At 42.7% G+C, this 22,921-nt stretch overlaps 1 protein-coding gene across 1 annotated transcript in view; it reads left to right on the forward strand.

Moving 5' to 3' along the window:
- Window positions 1–20,338, forward strand: part of LOC125300814 (5-hydroxytryptamine receptor 3C-like) — a 32,213-nt gene extending 11,875 nt beyond the window's left edge. The window contains 4 exon segments of the mRNA XM_048252944.1: window positions 15,152–15,309; window positions 16,473–16,683; window positions 18,418–18,615; window positions 20,060–20,338. Of these exon segments, the coding sequence (XP_048108901.1) occupies window positions 15,152–15,309; window positions 16,473–16,683; window positions 18,418–18,615; window positions 20,060–20,319 (827 nt within the window). The 3' untranslated portion in view covers window positions 20,320–20,338.
- The last annotated feature ends 2,583 nt before the right edge of the window (window positions 20,339–22,921 follow it).

Raw genomic sequence — 22,921 nt, forward strand, 5'->3', positions numbered from 1 at the left:
GCCTATACGTTACACAATATCCTTGCTAATGCGCTAACTGACATTTATTGCATTGCATGTAAATGGACTATTATCGCTGTTCTTATTATTATTATTCTTCTTCCGACCAAATTTGACGTTCAAAGGCTCTAAAACCACTGAACCGTTCGACGTCATTCAACCACTCCTACAAAGGTCTTGTAACGGAGATTTGTTCTATGTTTTTTCACATTTGTGAACTTTATACTTTTTTAGATATTTATGATAAAAGAGCAAGAAATTCTCATAGAGTTAACATTGACCGCCGTGGCGGCAACTTTTAGCATTATGACGTGACCTCCACCTGAAAGCAATTGTCGTGGAAAAAACCGGTCCACTTCCGAATCCACTGAACACTTTATCACTTAACTACTTACTAATTAGCACTCTGGAACAAAGCGTCCGAAGGAGACAATGCAGACAGGAGATCTCTGAAGACTGTTGATCTTTATTCACCGTATTGCAGTGATAGTCTAGCCTAAACCATGTCCAGACCAGGTGTCAAGCAATAGGGTGATGTGAGATGTCATCAGCTGGCGCCCCCGATGAGATCTGACTAACAGGTGGCTGCGACCTATCTTTTATACTCCTTAACCTTGGGGTTGGGCCCTCTCGCCACCCTCGAAAGACACCTGTTGGCCTATCAGCATCCACCAAGGTTACAACTATTGTGGAACCCATTGTCTCATCAAGCATAAATTATATGCAAAACTGTCTCCTTCTGGGTTTTTTCCCAGATTCTGTTTTTTTCCAGTTGTAACAGGGCTTCTTATCTTGCCACCTGTTACTTGGCCTTGCTGTTACCACCATTACATCATCCAATTACATCATCCTCTCGCTCTCGACCATCTAGTTCACTGTGAACTCCTTCACCTCGACCATCTAGCCAGGTGTCACTGTAAACTCCTTCACCCCCTCGACCATCCAGCCAGGTATCACTGTGAACTCCCTCACCCCACTCCTTGACTGCTGGTCTGGTCTGTTTAAGATGTGTACAGGCCTTGAAGTCTCATAATAATTGCAGTAATATCAAAGTTTATAAAAACCATACATGCATCCGTTAAGTCATAGAAATCCACCACACAATCAACAGTAGCAGAGCTACCTGGAGCTGTGAATCTGCTGAACGTCTTCGGCTGCTGTGCCGTGGTCACTTTATTTGCTCGTGAAACTCTCATTCAGAGGCACATTTCTCTAATTACAGACAAGGTAAGTGTTCCGGTTTTTGGTATTTGAGTCATTTATGTCGTCAAACATTATGTAACGTTCGCGTTACATATGTATGAATGTATGAAACATATAAACTACACTAACATTATAACGTTAGGTAACGTTAACGTTTTAACATTAGTAATATAGGCTAGTGGACATTAGCACCTTGCTACGTTGATTATTAAGGAAACCCACTGTTACTCAACGTTAATATGTCATCAACGTTACAGTGACCGGTTAGCTGTAGGTTTCGATAGATAACGACAATCAAACGTAGGCCTAATGCACTAACGTTAACGTTACATTTGTTCATTAGGCCTACTAACCAGCAGCGTTTTAACTAGAACGTTAACGTAAACCAGAGAAGTAAGTAGGCCTACAGATACTATGGCTCTGATTTTATTCGACATCAGGTCACTAAACACGGGTGTATAGAATCAAGCACCTAGAATAGATTATGAATGCAGACTGGTGCTTGATTATACTGTGTGAAGGAACCTGATGAAACCCATCATGGGTGTCATGAAGGGTATGAATAACGTGAATCATTGTTGATGGTCATAACGTTATAGCTTCCACCGTTCACATTTTAGTTAAAGCTAAGAAATATGCTCCTGTTTTTATTTTTACCAAATTTGTAATGTTGTTTACCGCTTGTTTGTGTATCAAATAGGCCATGGCTACGTTTTCATTCTATGCTCCTGATTCTTACGTAGCCTAAGTAAACACTATCACGCTATCATAGTTCGTCTATTGATGGGTTTCATCAGGTCCCTTTCCACAGGTGTATACAATCAAGCACCTAGATTATGAATGCATTTGGTGCTTGATTATAATGTGGAAAGTGACCTTATGAAAGCCATGGATAGGCTACTGTTAGGACAATTGCAGACATTCCTTGTATTGTTTTGGCATAACTGTTAAACTTGTTTGCTTTTGTCTTTTAGGTTCCAGACCAGACCAGTGGTGATGACCATGTATGACATTACGTGTGTGCCTGTCTGTGCACACCTGTCAACCATACATCTCTTACAATGTTGCTAGCAACATACTAACATACATTCTTACAAACATGTAACCATATCTGTGCACATACCATTTAACCATACTGAGACTTATCTGAGATCTACACTGAGACATTCTGAGAACTATATTGTTGTGTGAGGACTATACTCACTAACTATATGGAACATGTATACCTGTGAATCATATTGTCAACCATTCATACCTTTGAATCATTCCTGTGCTGTAACATCTGTGAAACATAGCTGTGCTGTTAGACCTCTCTTTTTAGACTTGAGCTGTGCTGGGTGAAAAATAAGATTCTAACCTAAGTTCTGTCTAAAACTGATCATCTGAAGGGCTGACTCTTTTATTCTTCAGTGTATATATCACCATCAAATTTGACCTAACACCATTAACTGAGGCCTCTAGCTGTTGCTGCCAGTTCAGAGTTACCACTGATAAATAGATCTGTCTTAGGATAATATGATAGGCATTATCAAGTTCTGTATATATATATATATATATATACAACTGTGATTTTTACTTCAAGCTTACATTGGTAAGTGTTCATTAGTGTATTCTGAGCATCATTCTGCTGTATTAAAACAAAGAATGTTGATCAATATTGAATTGACCATTTATTTTTACTGACTGTCATATACTCTAAGCTAACATCTAACCAAGTAAGTGGTTTTCAAGAATACTGTAAGACTGTGTAATCTGAATAATCATACTGTAAGTAATATAATGTTATACACAGCAGCTTTTTTGCATTTACATGCAATGGTAATTCCCTGGAATTGCATTTTCTAGTTTGAAATGTTATCAGCAAAGTTGTAAGGTGAAAACTTTATTTCACAGTGTGTTAAACAACATAATGGCATGATATTAATCTTTCATGTGTATGAGGCCCATAGCATCACAATGAATATGAAGATCATGTTAAAAGTTAGCTGGCAAAAACATACATATGTAGGTTACATACCTGATGTCACTGAGCTGTCAAAGAGGCTACGAAACCATCTCCTTACGTTATCGCTAATTAAACTTAGCTGACTGGTGCACCGGCACCGTTTTAAAAGTATCGATTTAGCACCGGTATCGGATAAAACCCAAACGATACCCAACCCTACTCAAGAATCATCAGGAATTTATATAAGTTCATAGTCTGTCATTCATGACCTCATACATAAACAACTCAACACCCCTGGGCGCAAAGTGTAATCAAAGAGGAGTGTAAGATAAGAATAAGCCTTGCTGTTATGGCACTCTGTCTTGTTACCAAATGTACCACATATGAGCTGTAGACAGTAACTCTTGACGCGCATGAAATGTAATTCAGTTGTCAAAGTCAAAGTCAGCTTTATTGTCAATTTCTTCACATGTTCCAGACATACAAAGAGATCGAAATTACGTTTCTCACTATCCCACGGTGAAGACAAGACATATTTTACCAATTTTAAGTCCACAGACAAACATAACATTCAAGTAAACAAAAAAGTAAGTAAATAAGTAAATAAGAGGGCACATATAATAATGAAAAAATAAGAGCAGCAAAATTTTGTTGAAATTGTGCATAGACAGTCAATAAAAAACTAGTGCAAAGTCAGGCCAATAAGAGGCTTGGGTAGTTCTGTTTGACCTGAGTAATAAAGAAAGTGGCATAGTGGTGCAAGTTATGTAAGAGCAGCAGAAGTGTTGTGTTTTCAGGACAACAACACCAAGTTGTAAAGTGTACAAGTGTGCAAGTGTTCAAGTGTGCAAGTGGAGTAGTGCAGGCGGCCATTGTGGGTCCAATGTCCAGGATGTTATGTAGCTGAGGGTGGGGGGAGAGGAGGGGAGAGTTCAGCATCCTTACAGCTTGGTGTATGAAGCTGTTGGTGAGTCTGGTAGTGCGGGAGCGCAGGCTTCTGTACCTCTTCCCAGAGGGCAGTAGATCAAACAGATTGTGAGCGGGTGACTTGCATCACTCACAATTTTGGTAGCCTCATGGGTGAGGTGGGTGGTGTAAATGTCCTTCAGGGAGGGGAGTGAAGCACCAATGATCCTTCCAGCTGTGTTCACTATGCGCTGCAGGGCTTTCCTGTTGTATTCAGTGCAGCTTCCGCCCACACAGCGATACAGCTGGAGAGGATGCTCTCAATGGTGCCTCGGTAGAATGTGGTCATGATGGCTGGTGGAGCACTTGCTCGCCTGAGTTTCCGAGGAAGTACAGGAGGCGGCTGAGCTCTCTTCGCCAGTGATGCAGTGTTGGTGGTCCAGGAGAGGTCTTCACTGATGTGCACCCCAGGAATTTGGTGCTGCTCGCTCTCTCCACCACAGCACCGCCGATGGTCAGTGGCAGGTGTTGGGTGTGACCTCTCGGGAAGTCAACAACAATCTCTTTGGTCTTGCTGACGTTCAGCAGGAGGTTGTTGTCCCTGCACCACGTGGTCAGATGGTCGACCTCCAACCTGTATTGAGTCTCGGCCGCCCTTGGTGATGAGACCCACCAGAGTTGTGTCGCCAGCAAATTTCACTATGTGATTGTTGCTGTAGGTTGCAGTGCAGTCATCGTCAGCAGGGTGAAGAGCAGCGGACTGAGCACGCAGCCTTGGGGCCCCCTGTGCTCAGTGTGATGCTGCTTGAGGTATTGTTGCCAACATCGCACTACTTGGGGCCTCTGACAGAGGAAGTCCAGTAGCCAGTTGCAGAGGTAGGTACTGAGTCCCAGTTTGTCGAGTTTGCAGATGAGTTGTTGTGGTATTATGGTGTTGAATATACATCCCGCCTACCAACAACAACAGCGATAAGAACGCGGCTCTTAGTGAACTGTACCAGGCTGTCAGTGAACAACAGGCGGCACACCCAGGCGGTTTCACCATCTTCACTGGAGATTTTAACCATGCTGATCTAAAAACTGTACTTCCAAAGCTACACCAGCATGTTGATTTTCCAACAAGAGGAGATAACATCCTGGACCTGGTCTACACTGCACACAAAAGGAGCATACAAAGCCACCCCTCCCCACATTGGACTTTCAGACCATATCACTGTTATGCTAATGCCCGCATACAGACAAAGGGTAAAAGCGAACAAACCGGTTCGTAAGCAGGTAAAAGTGTGGCCTGAGGGCCTCGATGCTCTTCAAGACTGCTTTGACACAACAGACTGGGAAATGTTTAAGCAGGCAGCCACCTACAACAACGGACAGACATAGAGGAGTATACAGACACTGTAACCTCTTACATCACCAAGTGCATCGATGATGTGACCCACACAAAAGACATCATCACTCGGGCTAACTGGAAGCCATGGCTGACGGGGGATGTCCTCAGGCTGCTGAGGGCCAGAGACAAAGCCTACAGAGCTGGGGATGAAGCTGGCATGAAAACAGCGAGAGCCAACCTGTCCCGTGGCATCAAGGAAGCAAAAAGGAATACACTCACAAGATAACCACCCACTTCAAAGACAGCAGGAACTCACAAAGCCTATGGCAGGGCATTCCAGGCCCTCACGGACTACAAGCCCAGGCCACAGAGCTGTGAGAGCAACATCCTCTGCTCAACAACCTGAACCGCTTCTTTGCTCGCTTTGAAGCACAAAACAGCACCTGCCCACAGAAGACCCATCCCCCTCTACATGAGCAGCCCCTGTGCCTCTCTGCCGACAGCGTGAGGAGGACACTTGCTGCTATCAACACCAATAATGGGCAACAGGTCCAGACAACATCCCAGGTGCGGCTGCTGAAGGACTGCGCGGGGGAGCTTAAGGATGTCTTCACAGACATCTTTAACACTTCCCTGAAGCAAGCCATCGTCCCATCATGTTTCTCAACACCATAATACCACAACAACTCATCTGCAAACTTCGACAAACTGGGACTCAGTACCTACCTCTGCAACTGGCTACTGGACTTGCCTCTGTCAGAGGCCCCAAGTATTGCTGTTTATGTTGGCAACAATCACCTCAAAGCAGCATCACACTGACTGGCACTGGACTTCCTCTGGGGCCCCCCAAATGCGATGTTGGCAACAATACCGTGCTCAGTCCAAGGCTGCTCTTCACCCTGCTGACGATGACTGCACTGCAACCTACAGCAACAATCACATAGTGAAATTTGCTGGCGACACAACTCTGGTGGGTCTCATCACCAAGGGCGGCGAGACTCAATACAGGTTGGAGGTCGACCATCTGACCACGTGGTGCAGGGACAACAACCTCCTGCTGAGCGTCAGCAAGACCAAAGAGATTGTTGTTGACTTCGGGAGAGGTCACACCCAACACCTGCCACTGACCATCGACGGTGCTGTGGTGGAGAGAGCCAGCAGCACCAAATTCCTGGGGTGCACATCAGTGAAGACCTCTCCTGGACCACCAACACTGCATCACTGGCTAAGAGAGGCTCAGCGCCGCCTGTACTTCCTCGCGGAAACTCAGGCGAGCAAGTGCTCCACCAGCCATCATGACCACATTCTACCGAGGCACCATTGAGAGCATCCTCTCCAGCTGTATCGCTGTGTGGGGCGGAAGCTGCACTGAATACAACAGGAAAGCCCTGCAGCGCATAGTGAACACAGCTGGAAGGATCATTGGTGCTTCACTCCCCTCCCTGAAGGACATTTACACCACCCACCTCACCCATAAAGGCGACCAAAATTGTGAGTGATGCAAGTCACCCGCTCACAATCTGTTTGATCTACTGCCCTCTGGGAAGAGGTACAGAAGCCCGCGGCCCCGCACTACCAGACTCACCAACAGCTTCATACACCAAGCTGTAAGGATGCTGAACTCTCTCCCTCCTCTCCCCCCTCCACCCTCAGCTACATAACATCCTGGACATTGGACCCACAATGGCCGCCCTGCACTACTCCCACTTGCACACTTGAACACTTGCACACTTGTACACTTTACAACTTGGTGTTGTTGTCCTGAAAACACAACACTTCTGCTGCTCTTACATAACTTGCACCACTATGCCACTTTCTTTATTACTCAGGTCAAACAGAACTACCCAAGCCTCTTATTGGCCTGACTTTGCACTAGTTTTTTATTGACTGTCTATGCACAATTTCAACAAAATTTTGCTGCTCTTATTTTTTCATTATTATATGTGCCCTCTTATTTACTTATTTACTTACTTTTTTGTTTACTTGAATGTTATGTTTGTCTGTGGACTTAAAATTGGTAAAATATGTCTTGTCTTCACCGTGGGATAGTGAGAAACGTAATTTCGATCTCTTTGTATGTCTGGAACATGTGAAGAAATTGACAATAAAGCTGACTTTGACTTTGACTTTGACTTTGAATGCAGAACTGAAGTCTATAAACAGCAATCTCACATTGTTCAGTCTTTACTTGTTATTTTCACAAATGACAATCCTCACACGGTAAGAGAACTTTATGCTCCCGTGTCTAGCGCAGCTCTCACTCCACAGACTCTGCACATGCTCTGTAGGCCTAAATCTAAGGGAGCGTCAACTAATACACTGTACACTGTACCTCAACATACATTTTGTGCATATTATGAATTATAAACATTAACAATCAATCACTCAGTTAAACTATGCTTTACACAAAATATAAATTATGAACATAAATGAAGCATGTTGTCTATTATGTATCATTTCTGCTTTATGGCTCTTACATATCCGGCCCCTAATTGGGTAAGCTGTAAGATTTAAACAATTATCAATAATTCTCAAAGAATAAGAGCCATCAAATCCAACTATCAACACACTGCAAATAATTATCTTGAACTAAAATCAGTCCTCGTTTTTATCATATTGTCCTCTCGCTTTTATATGGCTTCTTGCAGCAAGCATAGCTTATGCACAGGTCTCTCCAGGGTGCTGTTTTGTGTCTGCAACTTTACACGACGTACAGTTCCACTGGAGTCAGTTAGTTAGTAAGTTTGTGTTATTCTTCCCATCATCCCCGTGTTCCGTGGGGATGAACTGTCGACTACTAGCACCATATCCAGGTTCAAAGTTCCTTTTCTGTCTTGTCCATTTCTGGTGTTCCTGGAGAAGGGGTAATTCGCGAGTCCATCTGTGCCAGAATAGATCCGCAAGATATTGCACTTGCCTCCAACGTCCTCTTGTATATAAATCATCCTTGTTGAAGATTCCTGGTGGCATGTTGGGTTGTGTCTTCATCAACATGCATTCAGATATGAGTTTCCTGATGATTGAGGTTACTTGAGGGATCCAAAACCTTTGTCTCAACTGCGATAACATGTAGTTGCGCCCACAATGACTAATCTTCTCATGGACTTCACTCAGGATGAGAATTGTGACTCTGGAGTGTTTTGATAGTATCGCAGGATGTTTTGCGTCTGCTGGCATGGCAGACCTGTCCAGCCGTCCTCCTACTCTCAAGATACCATCTTGCAACATGGGATCGAGCCTGTACAGCTGGCTGCTTTTCTTGACAGGCTTATTACTGCGGAGAGCCTTAAGTTCTTCAGGAAAGCATTGACCTTGACTGTACCGGATGATTTCTGTCTCTGCCGTCATCAGCTGCTCAAAGGTAAGTGATTTCTTTTCCATGGTACCTCTGTACCTTTTTATGTGCTGTTGCACGAGCATCTTCTGCTTCTCTGAATCCTTTTCAGTTTGACTGATCTTACCTTGAAACTCTTCCCTTTTGTTTTTCAGGTGGATCAGCAGCTTTTTGACTCTCATAATCCACGCAGTCGCCCTCTTCAGTCGGTTCCAACTGTCATAGTATTGAAGTAACTTGTTCACAGAGTCAAGCTTTTCTTCAGCTGTGATGGTGTTAACTGTGACATTCTTAATCTCTGGATCATTCTGCATGTTCTGATTCATGTTTTTTTTGGTCTCTGTGGCCATTCATTTTCTGGCTGTAAAAGGAACTGCGGTCCATTTATCCAGGCTTTATCTTCCATCAAGCTTTTAGCCTTCATGCCCCTGGTGGCCTTGTCAGCCGGGTTCTGCAACGTTCTGACATACCTCCACTGCGATGGTTTTGTGGCCTCTCTTATGAGTGTAATCCTGTTTGCCACAAAGGTCTTGTAGTGAGTGGTCTCACTGTCTATGTATTTCAGGACCGTCGTACTGTCAGTCCAGAAAATTGACTGCTGGAGTGGGATCTGCATTTCCTCTTGCAGCATCTTATCCACTTTTACTGCGACCACTGCTGCTGTCAACTCTAGCCTTGGAACGGTGATCTGCTTGAGTGGGGACACTCTTGACTTCCCCATCACAAGGAAGCAGTGGATCCTGCCTTGGTCACACACCAGGACAAGATAAGATGCTGTGCCATAGGCAACCTCACTCGCATCAGAAAAATGATGCAACCGGGCCTCCACTGTGGTTCCGAAGTCCATGGGTTTCACACATCTGCTGATACTGAAGCCTGAGAGCAGAGTGAGATCTTCCAGCCACTTACACCATTGTTCTGCTCGTGAGTCACCAATTTCTTCATCCCATCCTAGCTTTTCTTTACACAAGTCCCTCATGAGAAGCTTAGCGGGAAGTATCAGTGGTGCCAGGAAACCAAGAGGGTCGTAAGTGGAGTTTACGACAGAAAGGATACCTCTTCTCGTCTTAGGCTTGTCCTGCTGCTTGATACAGTAAGTGAACGTATCATCTTCTGTACACCATTGTACACCAAGAGCATGTTCAGTGGGCAGGGCATCCTGTGCAAGATCAAGGTCTTTCAGATCACTGGCCCGGTGTTCTGCAGGGATGGATGACAAGACTCTCCTGCTGTTGCTGACCCACTTTGTGAGGGTAAAACCTCCCTCAGCACACAGGTCACGAAGGCTCTTCACCAGGATAACTGCTTCTTCTTCCGTAGTCTTAGATTTCAAACAGTCATCTAGATAGAAATTCCGTAGAACTGTTTCCACGGCTTCTGGGGCTGCGGTGCCTCTTCTATCCTCTGCTGTTCTTCTTAACGCATTTGAAGCGACACTAGGAGATGAAGTCGCTCCGAAAAGATGTACCACCATCCTATACTCTTTTACAGGTGCACTAAGGTCATCTGGCCACCACAGAAATCGCAACAGGTCAGCGTCTGCTTCCGGAACTCTCACCTGATAAAACATTGACTCAATGTCTGCCATCATCGCTATTGGTTCTTCCCGAAACCTCATTAAGGCACCAATGAGTGTGTTGGTGAGGTCAGGTCCCTGCATCAACTGACCATTCAGCGACACATCCTGAAAGGTGGCAGTGCAATCAAACACCATACGAGGTCAGGTCCCTGCATCAACTGACCATTCAGCGACACATCCTGAAAGGTGGCAGTGCAATCAAACACCACACGAGGTCAGGTCCCTGCATCAACTGCAATCAAACACCACACGTATTTCCTTTTTCGTCGGGTGGTGCACCCCGTGGTGTGGGACATACCAAACCCTGTCGTTATCATGGGCAAGCTGATCTTGAAGAACTTCCATGGCGTAGCCTTTCTTCAGAATACTCTCCATGAAGCCTTTGTAGTCCTCAAGAAACACTTTGTTCTTTATCAGCTTTCTCCTCAGACCAGCAGCTCGTTGTTCAGCCACACAGCGGTTGTTAGGCATCTTCACTATCTCGTCTCTCAGTGGGAGCCCTACACAGTAATGTCCATCTACAAACTTAGTTGTCTTTTGCACTGACTGCATGAACCATTTTCCTCCTGTGACATTTCCTCTTTGTCATCATATTGACGTTCCGGAAAATCTGTGTTGTACTGCTGCATTAGTAACCGTTCCAGTTCCACCACTGAGGTTCGGTTCATGCTGTAATGAGCTGTCTTTCCTCAAAGGAGTATGTTTTCATTCTTTACAGGCCCACACACCATCCATCCCATCCATACAGCATAGGGCCCTTCCTCTTGACTATTGATTATATGCCACGGTTCCATTGTCTTGGAGTTGTTGACTCCAATGAGAAGACCTACATTAGCGTTGATGTGTGGTAGGTTCACTTCACTTAGATAGGACCACTTCTGCAGATGTTGCTGACTTGGGATATTTTCTCTCTGCACAGGGATGTGGCTGTGTGTGAAGACTTTGGGTAGCCGAAGGTATTCTTCACCCTCAAGGCTACACACCTCTAGGTCTGTGAGCAGGTAACTGTTGATCAACTTTTGTTCCCCTGCTTCATTCTGTCCCATTGTACTCAAGGAGATCTGAGTCAGCTTTCCCTTCACGTTCAGTTTCTTTCTGAGGTCCTCCGTACAGAAGGTGGCTGTACTCCTGGGGTCCATAAAGGCGTATGTTTCTATGGACCTTCCACTACTGCGGGACTTCACCTTAACAGGGACTACGGCTAATAAGCAGTCTGTTTCTCCGGCCCCAGTGTAGCCACACACCTCTTGCTTGACAGGATTTGGAGCTTCAGAAATCGTTTCATTCGGAGTGTTATCCTGACTTGACACAGATATGTTGTTCTTAGCCTCCTTGTCCTGATGAAGAATGTCTGGGTGTTTCCGTGAGCACTGTTTGCACACTATTTTCTTTTTGCAGGTCTGGCTAATATGACCTTGTGTTAAACACCCGAAACACAGTCCCTTTGACCTCAAAAAATCAAGACGTTCCTTGTTTGTTACCTCTTTGACCTTGTTGCAAGATTCCAATGTATGATTCCTTTGACAGAATAAACATGGTGTTCCAAAGGCAGTTCCTGCTTTGGGTGAGTTCATCTGCACTCTTCCTTTCCACTGACATCTTAGTTGCAAAGCTGCTTCCCTTTGCTCCACTTTTGACCACTTTAACATTTTCCTTACTTTTTCCTGCTGCAGATGTGTTTTTGTCTTGGAGGTCTCCAAAAAGTGGATCCAAAGCTACCTTAGACTGACGATCAATGAAAATGACGAGGTCAGCAAATCTTGCTCTGTTTCCCCTTTTTTCCTTGATCTTGAAAGCTTCATTGCGCCAATTTTCTCTCATCTTGTATGGCAACTTGGATATCACCATCCTCATGTTTGTAGGATTATCCATTTCCTCCATAAACTCCACATCTTGCACCGTGTTACGACAGCCAGTCAGGAACATAGCATAGGCTTTGAGTGCTTTTCCATCTTCAGACTTGATTTGCGGCCACTTTAAGGCTTTATCAATGTAAGCACTTGCAATCACCAACTCATCTCCATAATGTTTCTGTAACAGTCGTTTTGCTTCATTGAACCCTCGGTGTGATGGCATATGTTCGCAGCTTCGCACAAGCTCTTGTGGTTCTCCTGCGGTGTACTGTTGCAAGTAGTACAACTTGTCTTGATCACTCTCCGCTTTCTGTTCAATGGCTTGTTCGAAAGCTCTAACGAAGGATCTGTAGGTAAGTGGATCGCCTTTGAACACTGCAACCTCTTTTACAGGAAGCTGAGCATACTTCTGTTGCTTAACAAGCATCTCTGTTATCACATTTTGGTTTTCCATTACTTGCAGAAGGCCACCAATGCTTCCGTCATGCTGTTGCCTGGCAGTGTTTTCCGTCGCAACCTGACGTCCTGTATCTTGCAACAACCTGTACGACATCCTGCCTCTGGAAGCAGGCTTGCTCCTGGAGAGATAGGTGGTTCTTTCCTCTTCTTTCACTCTTTCTCCAACCGCTGGCTGAGAGCAGATATAGCTGTTCATGCCATCCTCTGATTTCTCATACTGTTTCAGTACTCTAACTTGTGCTCTTTTTTCTGCAATAGCTGCTTCTAGTTCCAGCTTCTCTTTTGCAGCTTTGATACGTGCTTCCTCCATTTCCAGCTCCTGCTTCTTCTGCAAAACTGCTGCACGTTCCACTAAACCAGAGACCTTGGCTTCCTCAAGAGCACAAACTGATGAACGATTAGACATGGCAGTTGAGCGTCCGGCACATGAACCCTTCTTGCTTACAGGCTGATATAAATTAACGCCCACTTGTGATACACTATCATCTGGGCCTATCTCTGCAACCTCAACTTTGTTTTCTTGGTTTGTTTGTTGTAAGCTCAAAGTCTCCATCTTCATTTTTTTTTTAGTTTCTTCAATAAACTGTCTTATAACTATCATCTTAGGCTCAAACCAGTTGATATTATCTGCCTCCTTCTCATCTTCAGGCAAAAGACCTTCTAATTGCTTATTGAGCTCTATAAAGTCACGGACAATGGGGTTGAACTCATCCTGCATGATCTCTTGCACTGTAGGCAAATTACCAGTTAAACTGGTCAAACTACCAACTTATAGTTTTGATTCGAGCTAACACTCCTCTCCTGGTGCCAAGTAGCCTGTGCAGTTTTTCCTCAATTGCCTTCTCAGTTAGCTTGACCGTTCGTTTGGAATCCGATTCCTCAATGCTAACTGTTTTAACGTCACCCTCAGCCATTTTTCTTTTCAATAAAGCAGTCCGTAAACTGTGTGTACATGAATAAAAAGCATTCCACTAACACTTTTCTTCATCCAACAGACGCCTCACAATTTCCAACACACGGAGATTTCTGGCTTAGGTTTCGGTTAACAAGTTAGCATAGATCTGCAAGTCACTGAGTAGGCTAACTAGCGTTAGCTTCTTGGCTCAAACTAGCATAGCATGTGGCTTCTTTCCATCCAGAAACAAGAGTCTTTCCTAGTGATTCAATCCGTCCTACCTTTTCTGTGACTGTCAATCTTCATACATTCATTCAGAAAGCTTACCACCTCGGTTTTTGAGAAAATCATCTCAAAGATGTTGCTCTCATCTGATCTGATACACCGGTCGAAAGAGGTTAGCTGGTAGCTTGCTAGTTTAAATAGCTTGCTAGCTCGTTTGGTTAGCATCCAAAAATGTTTATTTCAGTCACTCTTGGTCCATGCGTGAGCAGTTCTCTTACTAATGTTATGGCACTCTGTCTTGTTACCAAATGTACCACATATGAGCTGTAGACACAGTAACTCTTGACGTGCATGAAATGTAATTCAGTTGTTCAGTCTTTACTTGTTATTTTCACAAATTACAATCCTCACACGTGTGTAGCGCAGCTCTCACTCCACAGACTCTGCACATGCTCTGTAGGCCTAAATCTAAGGGAGCATTTTGTGCATGTTATGAATTATAAACATTAACAATCAATCACCCAGTTAAACTATGCTTTACACAAAATATAAATTATGAACATAAATGAAGCATGTTGTGTATTATGTATCACTTCTGCTTTATGGCTCTTACACTTGCGTTTAATAAAAGAGGAGTGTAAGATAAGAATAAGCCTTGCGTTTAATAAAAGAGGAGTGTAAGATAAGAAAAAGAGGAGTGTAAGATAAGAATAAGCCTTGCGTTTAATAAAAGAGGAGTGTAAGATAAGAATAAGCCTTGCGTCGCGATTTGCTTTGCACCACCTTGCACGATAGGGCCCTTAAAACACAAAGTGCTCTTGATCATGTGTTCATGTTGTAACACATGATTTGTGTTTTTTGCTGAAAAAACAGCTAGAAACCAGCTTATGCTGGTAGCTGGTTTTAGCTGGTCATTGCGGGTTTTCTTCCAGCTTTTGCTGGTCTTTGCTGGTGTAGCTGGTTGTACCACCAGCTGGATATGCTGGCGTGACCATCTGAGGAAGCTGGTCATGCTGGTGTGACCAGCCTGTCTTGTGGGATACAGCTGGTGCAAGATGGTCATGCTGGTGACCAGCCTGTCAAGCTGGTCATGCTGGTTTGCTAGAATGACCAACATAAGCTGGCATGGCCAGTTAAACCAGCACTATAGACCAGCAACACCAGCTAAAATGATCAGCTTGAGGTGGTATGACAGGCAAAACCAGCTGAATTACCATCATAAGCTGGGAAAACCTGCTGAAGGTATGTTTAAGGTAGGTAAGAGTTTTGCTGGTCTAGCAGGTCAACCATCATAGAGTGGTCAAACAAGCTGGTTAACAAGCTGGTCAACCAGCAAACCACCTTTAGCTGGTCAGGCTGTTTTTTTCAGCAGGGTTGTTTTGCCGCTGTTGACATTCACATTTTTTGTTTCTTGTTTTCCAGCTGATGAGATTCGCCTGAATCTTGAGGCCCCTGCTGAGTTCATCCTAGAGCTGTCCAATATGCACATGGAGATGAGGGGAGAGTGGGAGCTGATCAACATGACGTCATTCCAACACAACATCACCAACCCTGCCATGTGGGATTATCTCTACGTTCATGTATGTATGTGAGAGTACTTGTTACTTGTTACCACAGTATGTTAACATAATGTGGTATGAATGACAAGTGACATAATGGAAATGTAGGTATTAATTTACTAATGTTATTTCTTACTTTGAATCCAAAGTGCATTATAGTTGTAGTTAAGTGTTAATCACATAGTACCATGGTAACCAATGATACTAAGTATCATAACTCAGAGAGGGAGTTAGCAATCAGGAAAGCTCAAAAACATAATGCTGTGGCAAATACAGATTAAGCTCATAGATGTATAAATGTATTAATACATGTTTTATAAACCTGCAACCTGTTCAATTTAAATTGTCAATTTAATTTCATTTATAGAGCGCCAAAACATTTCACCTGTCTCATGGCGCTTTACAGAGTGTTAAACATTCAGAGAGAGCCCATCGGTAACAGGGGCAAGGAAAAACTCCCTAGAATTGGAGATACATATAGGAAGAAACCTCAAGCAGATCCACGACTCAAGGGCCAGACCCATATGCCTAGGGTCAGTTACAGGGCAGTAAGGTTTGTATACATGATAAATGAATAGGTAGTTGGGTGTAGAGAATAGAACATGGTGTTAAAAGCCACCTGAAGGTATATGTCCCAAAGAGGTAAGGTGGTTACATTACCAGCATGATCGTGTATGAATCCTATTTAGTGTCAGAACGTTCAAATAGTCCAGTGTAGGAAATGAATTGTCCATGGGGATTAGGAGTTGTCATAGGGCAAGTAGTGGGTCGCTAGGCTGCGCAGGCCAGGAATCCGGACAAGGGGACAGCAGCAGGCGATGGTAGGGCAGTCATAGGGATGGGACTTCAGGTGCAATGAGGGCCAAATACAAGGATGGCTGATGACTGGTAATGGTTTACTTCACAATTGAGGTAAGGGGGAGGAAAGAGTGATATAGAGGGGGTTAGTGTTACTATAAGTCCTGATGCTTGAGTGATATAGAGGGGGTTAGTGTTACTATAAGTCCTGATGCTTGAGTGATATAGAGGGGGTTAGTGTTACTATAAGTCCTGATGCTTGAGCGATATAGAGTGGGTTAGTGTTACTATAAGTCCTGATGCTTAGTATCAGTTTTGGTGACGGGTATGTCTGGGCTCATGGGGAGGGTGGGACCATTTGAATATTTTCTGTGTCTCTTCATAAGTTGATCCTGAGGAGGCAGCCCACCCTCTACGTGGTGAACCTGATCATCCCCAGCTGTTTCCTCATCACACTGGACCTGTTCAGCTTCATCCTGCCCCCACAGAGCGTGGACCGATCTGCCTTCAAGATGACCCTCATTCTGGGCTACACCGTCTTCCTGCTCCTCATGAACGAGCTGCTGCCCGTCACTGGAAACACCATTCCACTCATCAGTAAGACCAACAGGGTCCACTAGTGTAATCAGTAATAAAACACCATTCCACTCATCAGTAAGACCAACAGGGTCCACCAGTGTAATCAGTAATAAAACACCATTCCACTCATCAGTAAGACCAACAGGGTCCACCAGTGTAATCAGTAATAAAACACCATTCCACTCATCAGTAAGACCAACAGGGTCCACCAGTGTAATCAGTAATAAAACACCATTCCACTCATCAATAAGACCAACAGGGTCCACCAGTGTAATCAGTAATGAAACACCATTCCACTCATCAGTAAGACCAACAGGGTCTCCAGCAAGACTCTACAGGGGCACCAGTGTAATCAGTAATGAAACACCATTCCACTCATCAGTAAGACCAACAGGGTCTCCAGCAAAACCCTACAGGGGCACCAGTGTAATCAGTAATGAAACACCATTCCACTCATCAGTAAGACCAACAGGGTCTCCAGCAAGACTCTACAGGGGCACCAGTGTAATCAGTAATGAAACACCATTCCACTCATCAGTAAGACCAACAGGGTCTCCAGCAAAACCCTACAGGGGCACCAGTGTAATCAGTAATGAAACACCATTCCACTCATCAGTAAGACCAACAGGGTCTCCAGCAAAACCCTACAGGGGCACCAGTGTAATCAGTAATGAAACACCATTCCACTCATCATCAACAGGGTCTAGTCTGGAGTAAACACATCATCCACCAACAGGGTCCACCAATGTAACTAGTAATGACAACTTAATGAGCAAAGGTCATGACAACAGCAAAATTCAACGGTTGTCTTCACCTGAGAGGACATTTAAGTACATGCTATACTATCTATCAGTAAGTCTCTACATTTGCAAATAAATATCTCTGTAATATCAATATCAGTTACCACTCATCACACTGGCACAAAATATCTCCATAATATCAGTATCAATATCTTTCTAATCTATTGTTCCCGATACATTCATCTTATAGTTTGCGTTCAAATAACATACTTTTAGGAACTCTGATTGAGCTGTAAGACATCTTTTAACTTTGCGGCTCCCTGGTGCTGGAATCCCCTTCAAAAAGAACTTAAGTTATCTGTTGTTATTCCTCTTAACCATTTTAAACAATTACTCAAGCATCTTATACTGTATCTGACAGTTGTAAATGCTTTCACTAACTAACCATTCAGTTATTTTGTGTTGTGGGCTATCTGTCTTGCTTTGCTGTACTTGTCTTGCAATGTAATCTTCCCAGTGTTATGTATGTTTTTGTTGAACCTGTCTTTCCTGAGCTTATTCTCTATGTTTTATCTTATTTTTGTGCAATGTCTATATGTCTATATGTCTCTATGTCAAGGCTCCCTTGTAAAAGAGGCTGAAGGTCTCAATGAGTTTCACCTGGTTAAATAAAGGTCAAATAAAAATAAATAAAAGTATCAGTTACCACTCATACTGTTACAGGGCTTTTGCAGATTTCAACAAGTTTCATTTTAAGACTGTTTAAGACCAACTTTAAGACGATTCCACGCCCATACTGGCAAGAAAATATGAAGGAAAACTAAATCCTAATATGTAATATGTTAATGTACTCTAAATACTTTTTAAGGCCTTATATGATTACGTTTTTAGACTTTTTTAAAGACTGAGGTTGCACTGTACCCCATTAACACAGGGGATGCAGAATCTCAATAATCGTTTGCGGCTGTAACACTGAGATTGTGTATAGCTGATGATTCATCTTCTTCCATAGACGTGTTTTTCTCTATTTGCCTGGCTCTGATGGTGGCTAGTCTCCTGGAGACCATCATCATCACCAACATCCTCCACAGCGCCAGGGACAGAGCAGTGCCTCGCTGGCTCCGAGCTCTCGTCTTAGAGTTCATGGCACACCTCGTCTGTCTGGTCCAGAAGAAAGCAGAGGACCAGGTCGTAGTGATGCAGAATCAAAGTTAGTATGTGTGTGTTGCTTATGTGTTTCACTTGAAACAAGAGCAGTCAGTCGACTGCACAACCTTGCCCCTAAATTTGTCAGTAAAACAAGTTTTGAAAACATTAGGTATATCATTTTACATATAATATATTACATTAGGTATATAATATTACATATAAGATATTACATTAGGTATATAATATTACATATAATATATATTTCTCCTCCATCTATCTACCCATGTCCTTGATTGCCTAGCCTTTCTGCCCCCCCACCCCTATCCCAAACACACACACACAAAACACACACACTTACATCATCACTGTCATCACCTCACATACATACAGCACACTGCTTGCTACAGTAAGCCTCCTCTACATACTTGCTGCACACTGCCCCCCCTCCCTACATACACAGCACATTGTCTCATGAGGAAGCTTCTCCAACACACATATTGCACACTGCCCTCTCCCCACATATACAGCACACCATCCCATCTCCCTTGTCATCCCCCCAACACACACACCAAGACCCCTAGCAGTTGGGTTAGCCCCTTGAGCCGTGGATCTGCCCAAGGTTTCTTCCTTAGTAAGGGAGTTTTTCCTTGCCCCTGTTGCTCTTGGGTGCTCCTTGTTGGTGCCCCCCCAATCCCAATCCTCCCCCACCTTTCTTATGCAGCCCTTGCCACTTAATCTACTAAACCCCTCTTCTACTGCACCCCCCTCATAAATGCACAAATAGGCTGACACCAGACACCATTTCACTGCATTTCTTACATCCAGTAACTATATGCATGTGACAATAAACTTCCTTGTATCCTTGTAATATATTACATTATATGCTGCTCTTACTGTATGATGGGAAATACATATAAGTACACATGAAGTAAATGAAGTGCCTTTCATACTGGAGGTGGTTTTGTATGCTGGCTAGTGTATTAAGAGAAATGGAAAAATAAGTCTGCTGTGTCTGGACCACCTGCTTTGAATGGACAGGGCCTCTTACACAACATGCAAACTAGCTATCCATGGAGCAGTACTTTTGCATGGAATTCCCCAAAGTCAGTGACTAGACCATGTCCTCTTCCAACATGCTGATTGCTGTGGTGAAGCATGAACAAAAGTCTGGCCCACACACTCATCACATATCAACGACTCCAATCTAGTCTTGTTATGTTGTTTGCATATCTAGACAATCCTCTTTTTGACTGAATTAATGAGTGAACAACAATGTCTTTTCTCCTTTCATGTACATAGTTCAAAACTAAGACTAAACTATAAGTATCAAACACCCATTCAGTAGTCTGACCACCACTAGCCTTAGAGGTGCAGTATGTAAAGCCTTATATGTGAAGCCTTAGAGGTGCAGTATGTGAAGGTATGAATATGACTTTTGGTATGAATTTTGAACATTCTACATGGAACTAGAATTTTAGGAACCAAACTCTGTGTCCTTGTTGTAGTGGGGACTGTGACTCGGGGTCCAGATGCAGATGAAGCAGCTGATAGTCACCTGCATCTGCAGATGTTTCAAAAGGTGGAGAAGGAGCTGCAAGCCATACGACAACAGATGGAGAAGAACGTGGCAGTTAACCAGAACACAGAGGACTGGATGCATATTGGCCGAGTTGCCGATCGGTTCTTATTCTGTGTCTACATGCTCTTCATCACCATCAGCTTCATTACTATTTTAGTCATATGGACTCACTGGTACAAGCTCTAAAAGCAGCAGCATGATCTGAACGATGGACAAAGTGTGTAAAGTCTTAATTTGTCTAGCTAAAGCTAATTTAATAACTTGGCAAAATCAATATGCAGACTAAAGCTAATTTAATAACTAGGCAAAATCAATATGCAGATTAAAGCTCATTTAAAATGCTAGCTAAAGCTAATTTAATAACTAGGCAAAATCAATATGCAGATTCAACACCATGGACCCTCTGGGCCCTGCAGAGAATCCTTCAGGATGAATAAAGTATCTATCTCTCAATCTAATAAAGTATATATCTATCTCTCGATCTAATAAAGTATCTATCTATCTCTCGATCTTTTGTAATTTTACAATGCTATTTTTTATCAGCATATAGTGACAATATGAGAATGTGTGCTTTTAAATGTCACAGAATCTCATTATATATCTTTATCTGTTGGTATATTATAATGTGTTTAGTAGGATGATTGTGTTAGATCAGAATTGCAGAATCACAATATCACAATATGCACTGATTACGTTATGAAAAAGAATGTATTGAACAACAAACTACTTAGAAATTAAAGGCAATTTCATACTCACAATAAGCAATGTTCTGTACATTTTTCACCCTGCCCTTGACATATGGGATACTGTTTAATATTCTGTATTCATTTATATTGTCATATCATTGCATATTAAGTAAAACAATGATGGAAGAAGTCCAGACACATACTTGTTGATCAGATGGATAGTATGTGTGCTTGTGTATATGGTCGTATTCACACAGTAACACACCCTCTCCCCCTCTTTGCTTCTACGGGAACTTTTCCCAATAGAATAGAGTTTTATGAGTTCAGCAGGCCATACATAGCAAATGGAAGTTCAAAACTTGTAATATCGAACATAACCTGTGCAGAATTGCATGTTTGTTTATATTTATGTTTATATTTAAATGTATCAGCAGACGCTTTTCCAAAATAACGAACATTATTATATTTTATCCAAGAACCAAACGGGACACAACAGGGAGATAACTCACCCCTCCCTTCAGCATTCCCAAAGAAATTCCACCCCTCCTTCAGCATTCCCAAAGAAATTCCACCCCTCCCTTCATTCCAGCCCTCCCTTCAGCATTCCCAAAGAAATTCCACCCCTCCTTCAGCATTCCCAAAGAAATTCCATGCAGGCCTTCAGTATTCCCAAAGAAATTCCATGCAGGCTTTCGTTTTTGTTTGGAGGACACGCTGCTCCCACTTTCTTTATTTCCATTTTATATATTTTTACAGTGTACTCACGGAATGGACAGCTAGCATTTGTGAGGAAATGATTGCTGAATGTGACAACAATGTTATGGGCTTGAATCGTGTACGATCGCTGACTGCACCTTTAAGTTGAGGCAAAGGTCTATCAAAATATACCTATTGATAATAGACCTATTGATAATATATGTTTGACAATGGATTTAAAATGTATATATAATTTATAATGTATAATAAGAGAAGTGTCAGCAATACAATATTGTCTCAAAAATGAAGGCTCATTTGGCTAATGTGATGGACAACATGTCATGGTCCTTCCAGAAACCATAACAAATGAGCCTCTGATTTGTCTATGCAAAGATAGGAAATCGTATTTATAGTCAATCCGGCGACTTTCTCATAACACGGTCTCTGTGTCCACCACTCTGAGGTCCAATGGCTGCATTTCATCTACACAGCAAAGAAGTAAGATACATTCCAATCGCAATGTAGATAGAGAGATAGATAGATAGAGAGATAGAGATAGATAGAGAGACAGATAGATAGATACTTTATTGATCCCCAGGGGAAATTCAAGGTCTCAGCAGCAGCATGCATACAACACAAACACATTCTTTAACAGCAGAAAGAGTAATTAAAGTATATAATATAAAAACACAACTAAGCAGTAAGGACAGTAGAAGATAAAGAATATGCTAAATATACTAAAATACAAATTATACTAACACTTAATACAATATATAAAAATATACTAAAATACAAATTATACTAACACTTAATCTAAATAAATTCTAAAAACAGTATCCACATAGTGGTGATTAATAAATCAGAGGCGCTTGCAATGACTGAGGCAGGGACTGCTTTGTGTGAATGAGTGTCATGGTGGTAGTGCAATGGTGATAGTGCAAATGAGTAAGTCAACAGTGCAACAATGCAGAGATAAAGTAAAGTAAAGTCTATATATCTATATATTTAACTATTTAAGAAAATGTATGTAATGTAAAAGTGTGGCCACAGTTCGGCTGTGGCATGGAGGGGTTATGCATATGTGCTAATGTGCTAATATAGCACGCAAACAGTGAGGCATAAAGACAGTGGTACAAGTGGCTAGTGGACAGACAGTACCAAACATGGAGGGGGTGAAGAGGCAGACAGACTATGCAGAGAAGTCTATCTCTCCTCTTCCCTTAAGTGAGGAAGTAAATGTTGAATCATATGACGTATATCAATGTACATACATACTTCATTTACAGTGTACATTCACCATATGACAATGTTGAATCATATGCACATATGTACTTAATTTACACTGTACATTCACCATATGAAAAATTAATGATAATGTAATCCACATTGTTGCATATTTGTTTAAA

Source organism: Alosa alosa, chromosome 9 (assembly GCF_017589495.1).
Source record: "Alosa alosa isolate M-15738 ecotype Scorff River chromosome 9, AALO_Geno_1.1, whole genome shotgun sequence".
NCBI lineage: Eukaryota > Metazoa > Chordata > Actinopteri > Clupeiformes > Clupeidae > Alosa > Alosa alosa.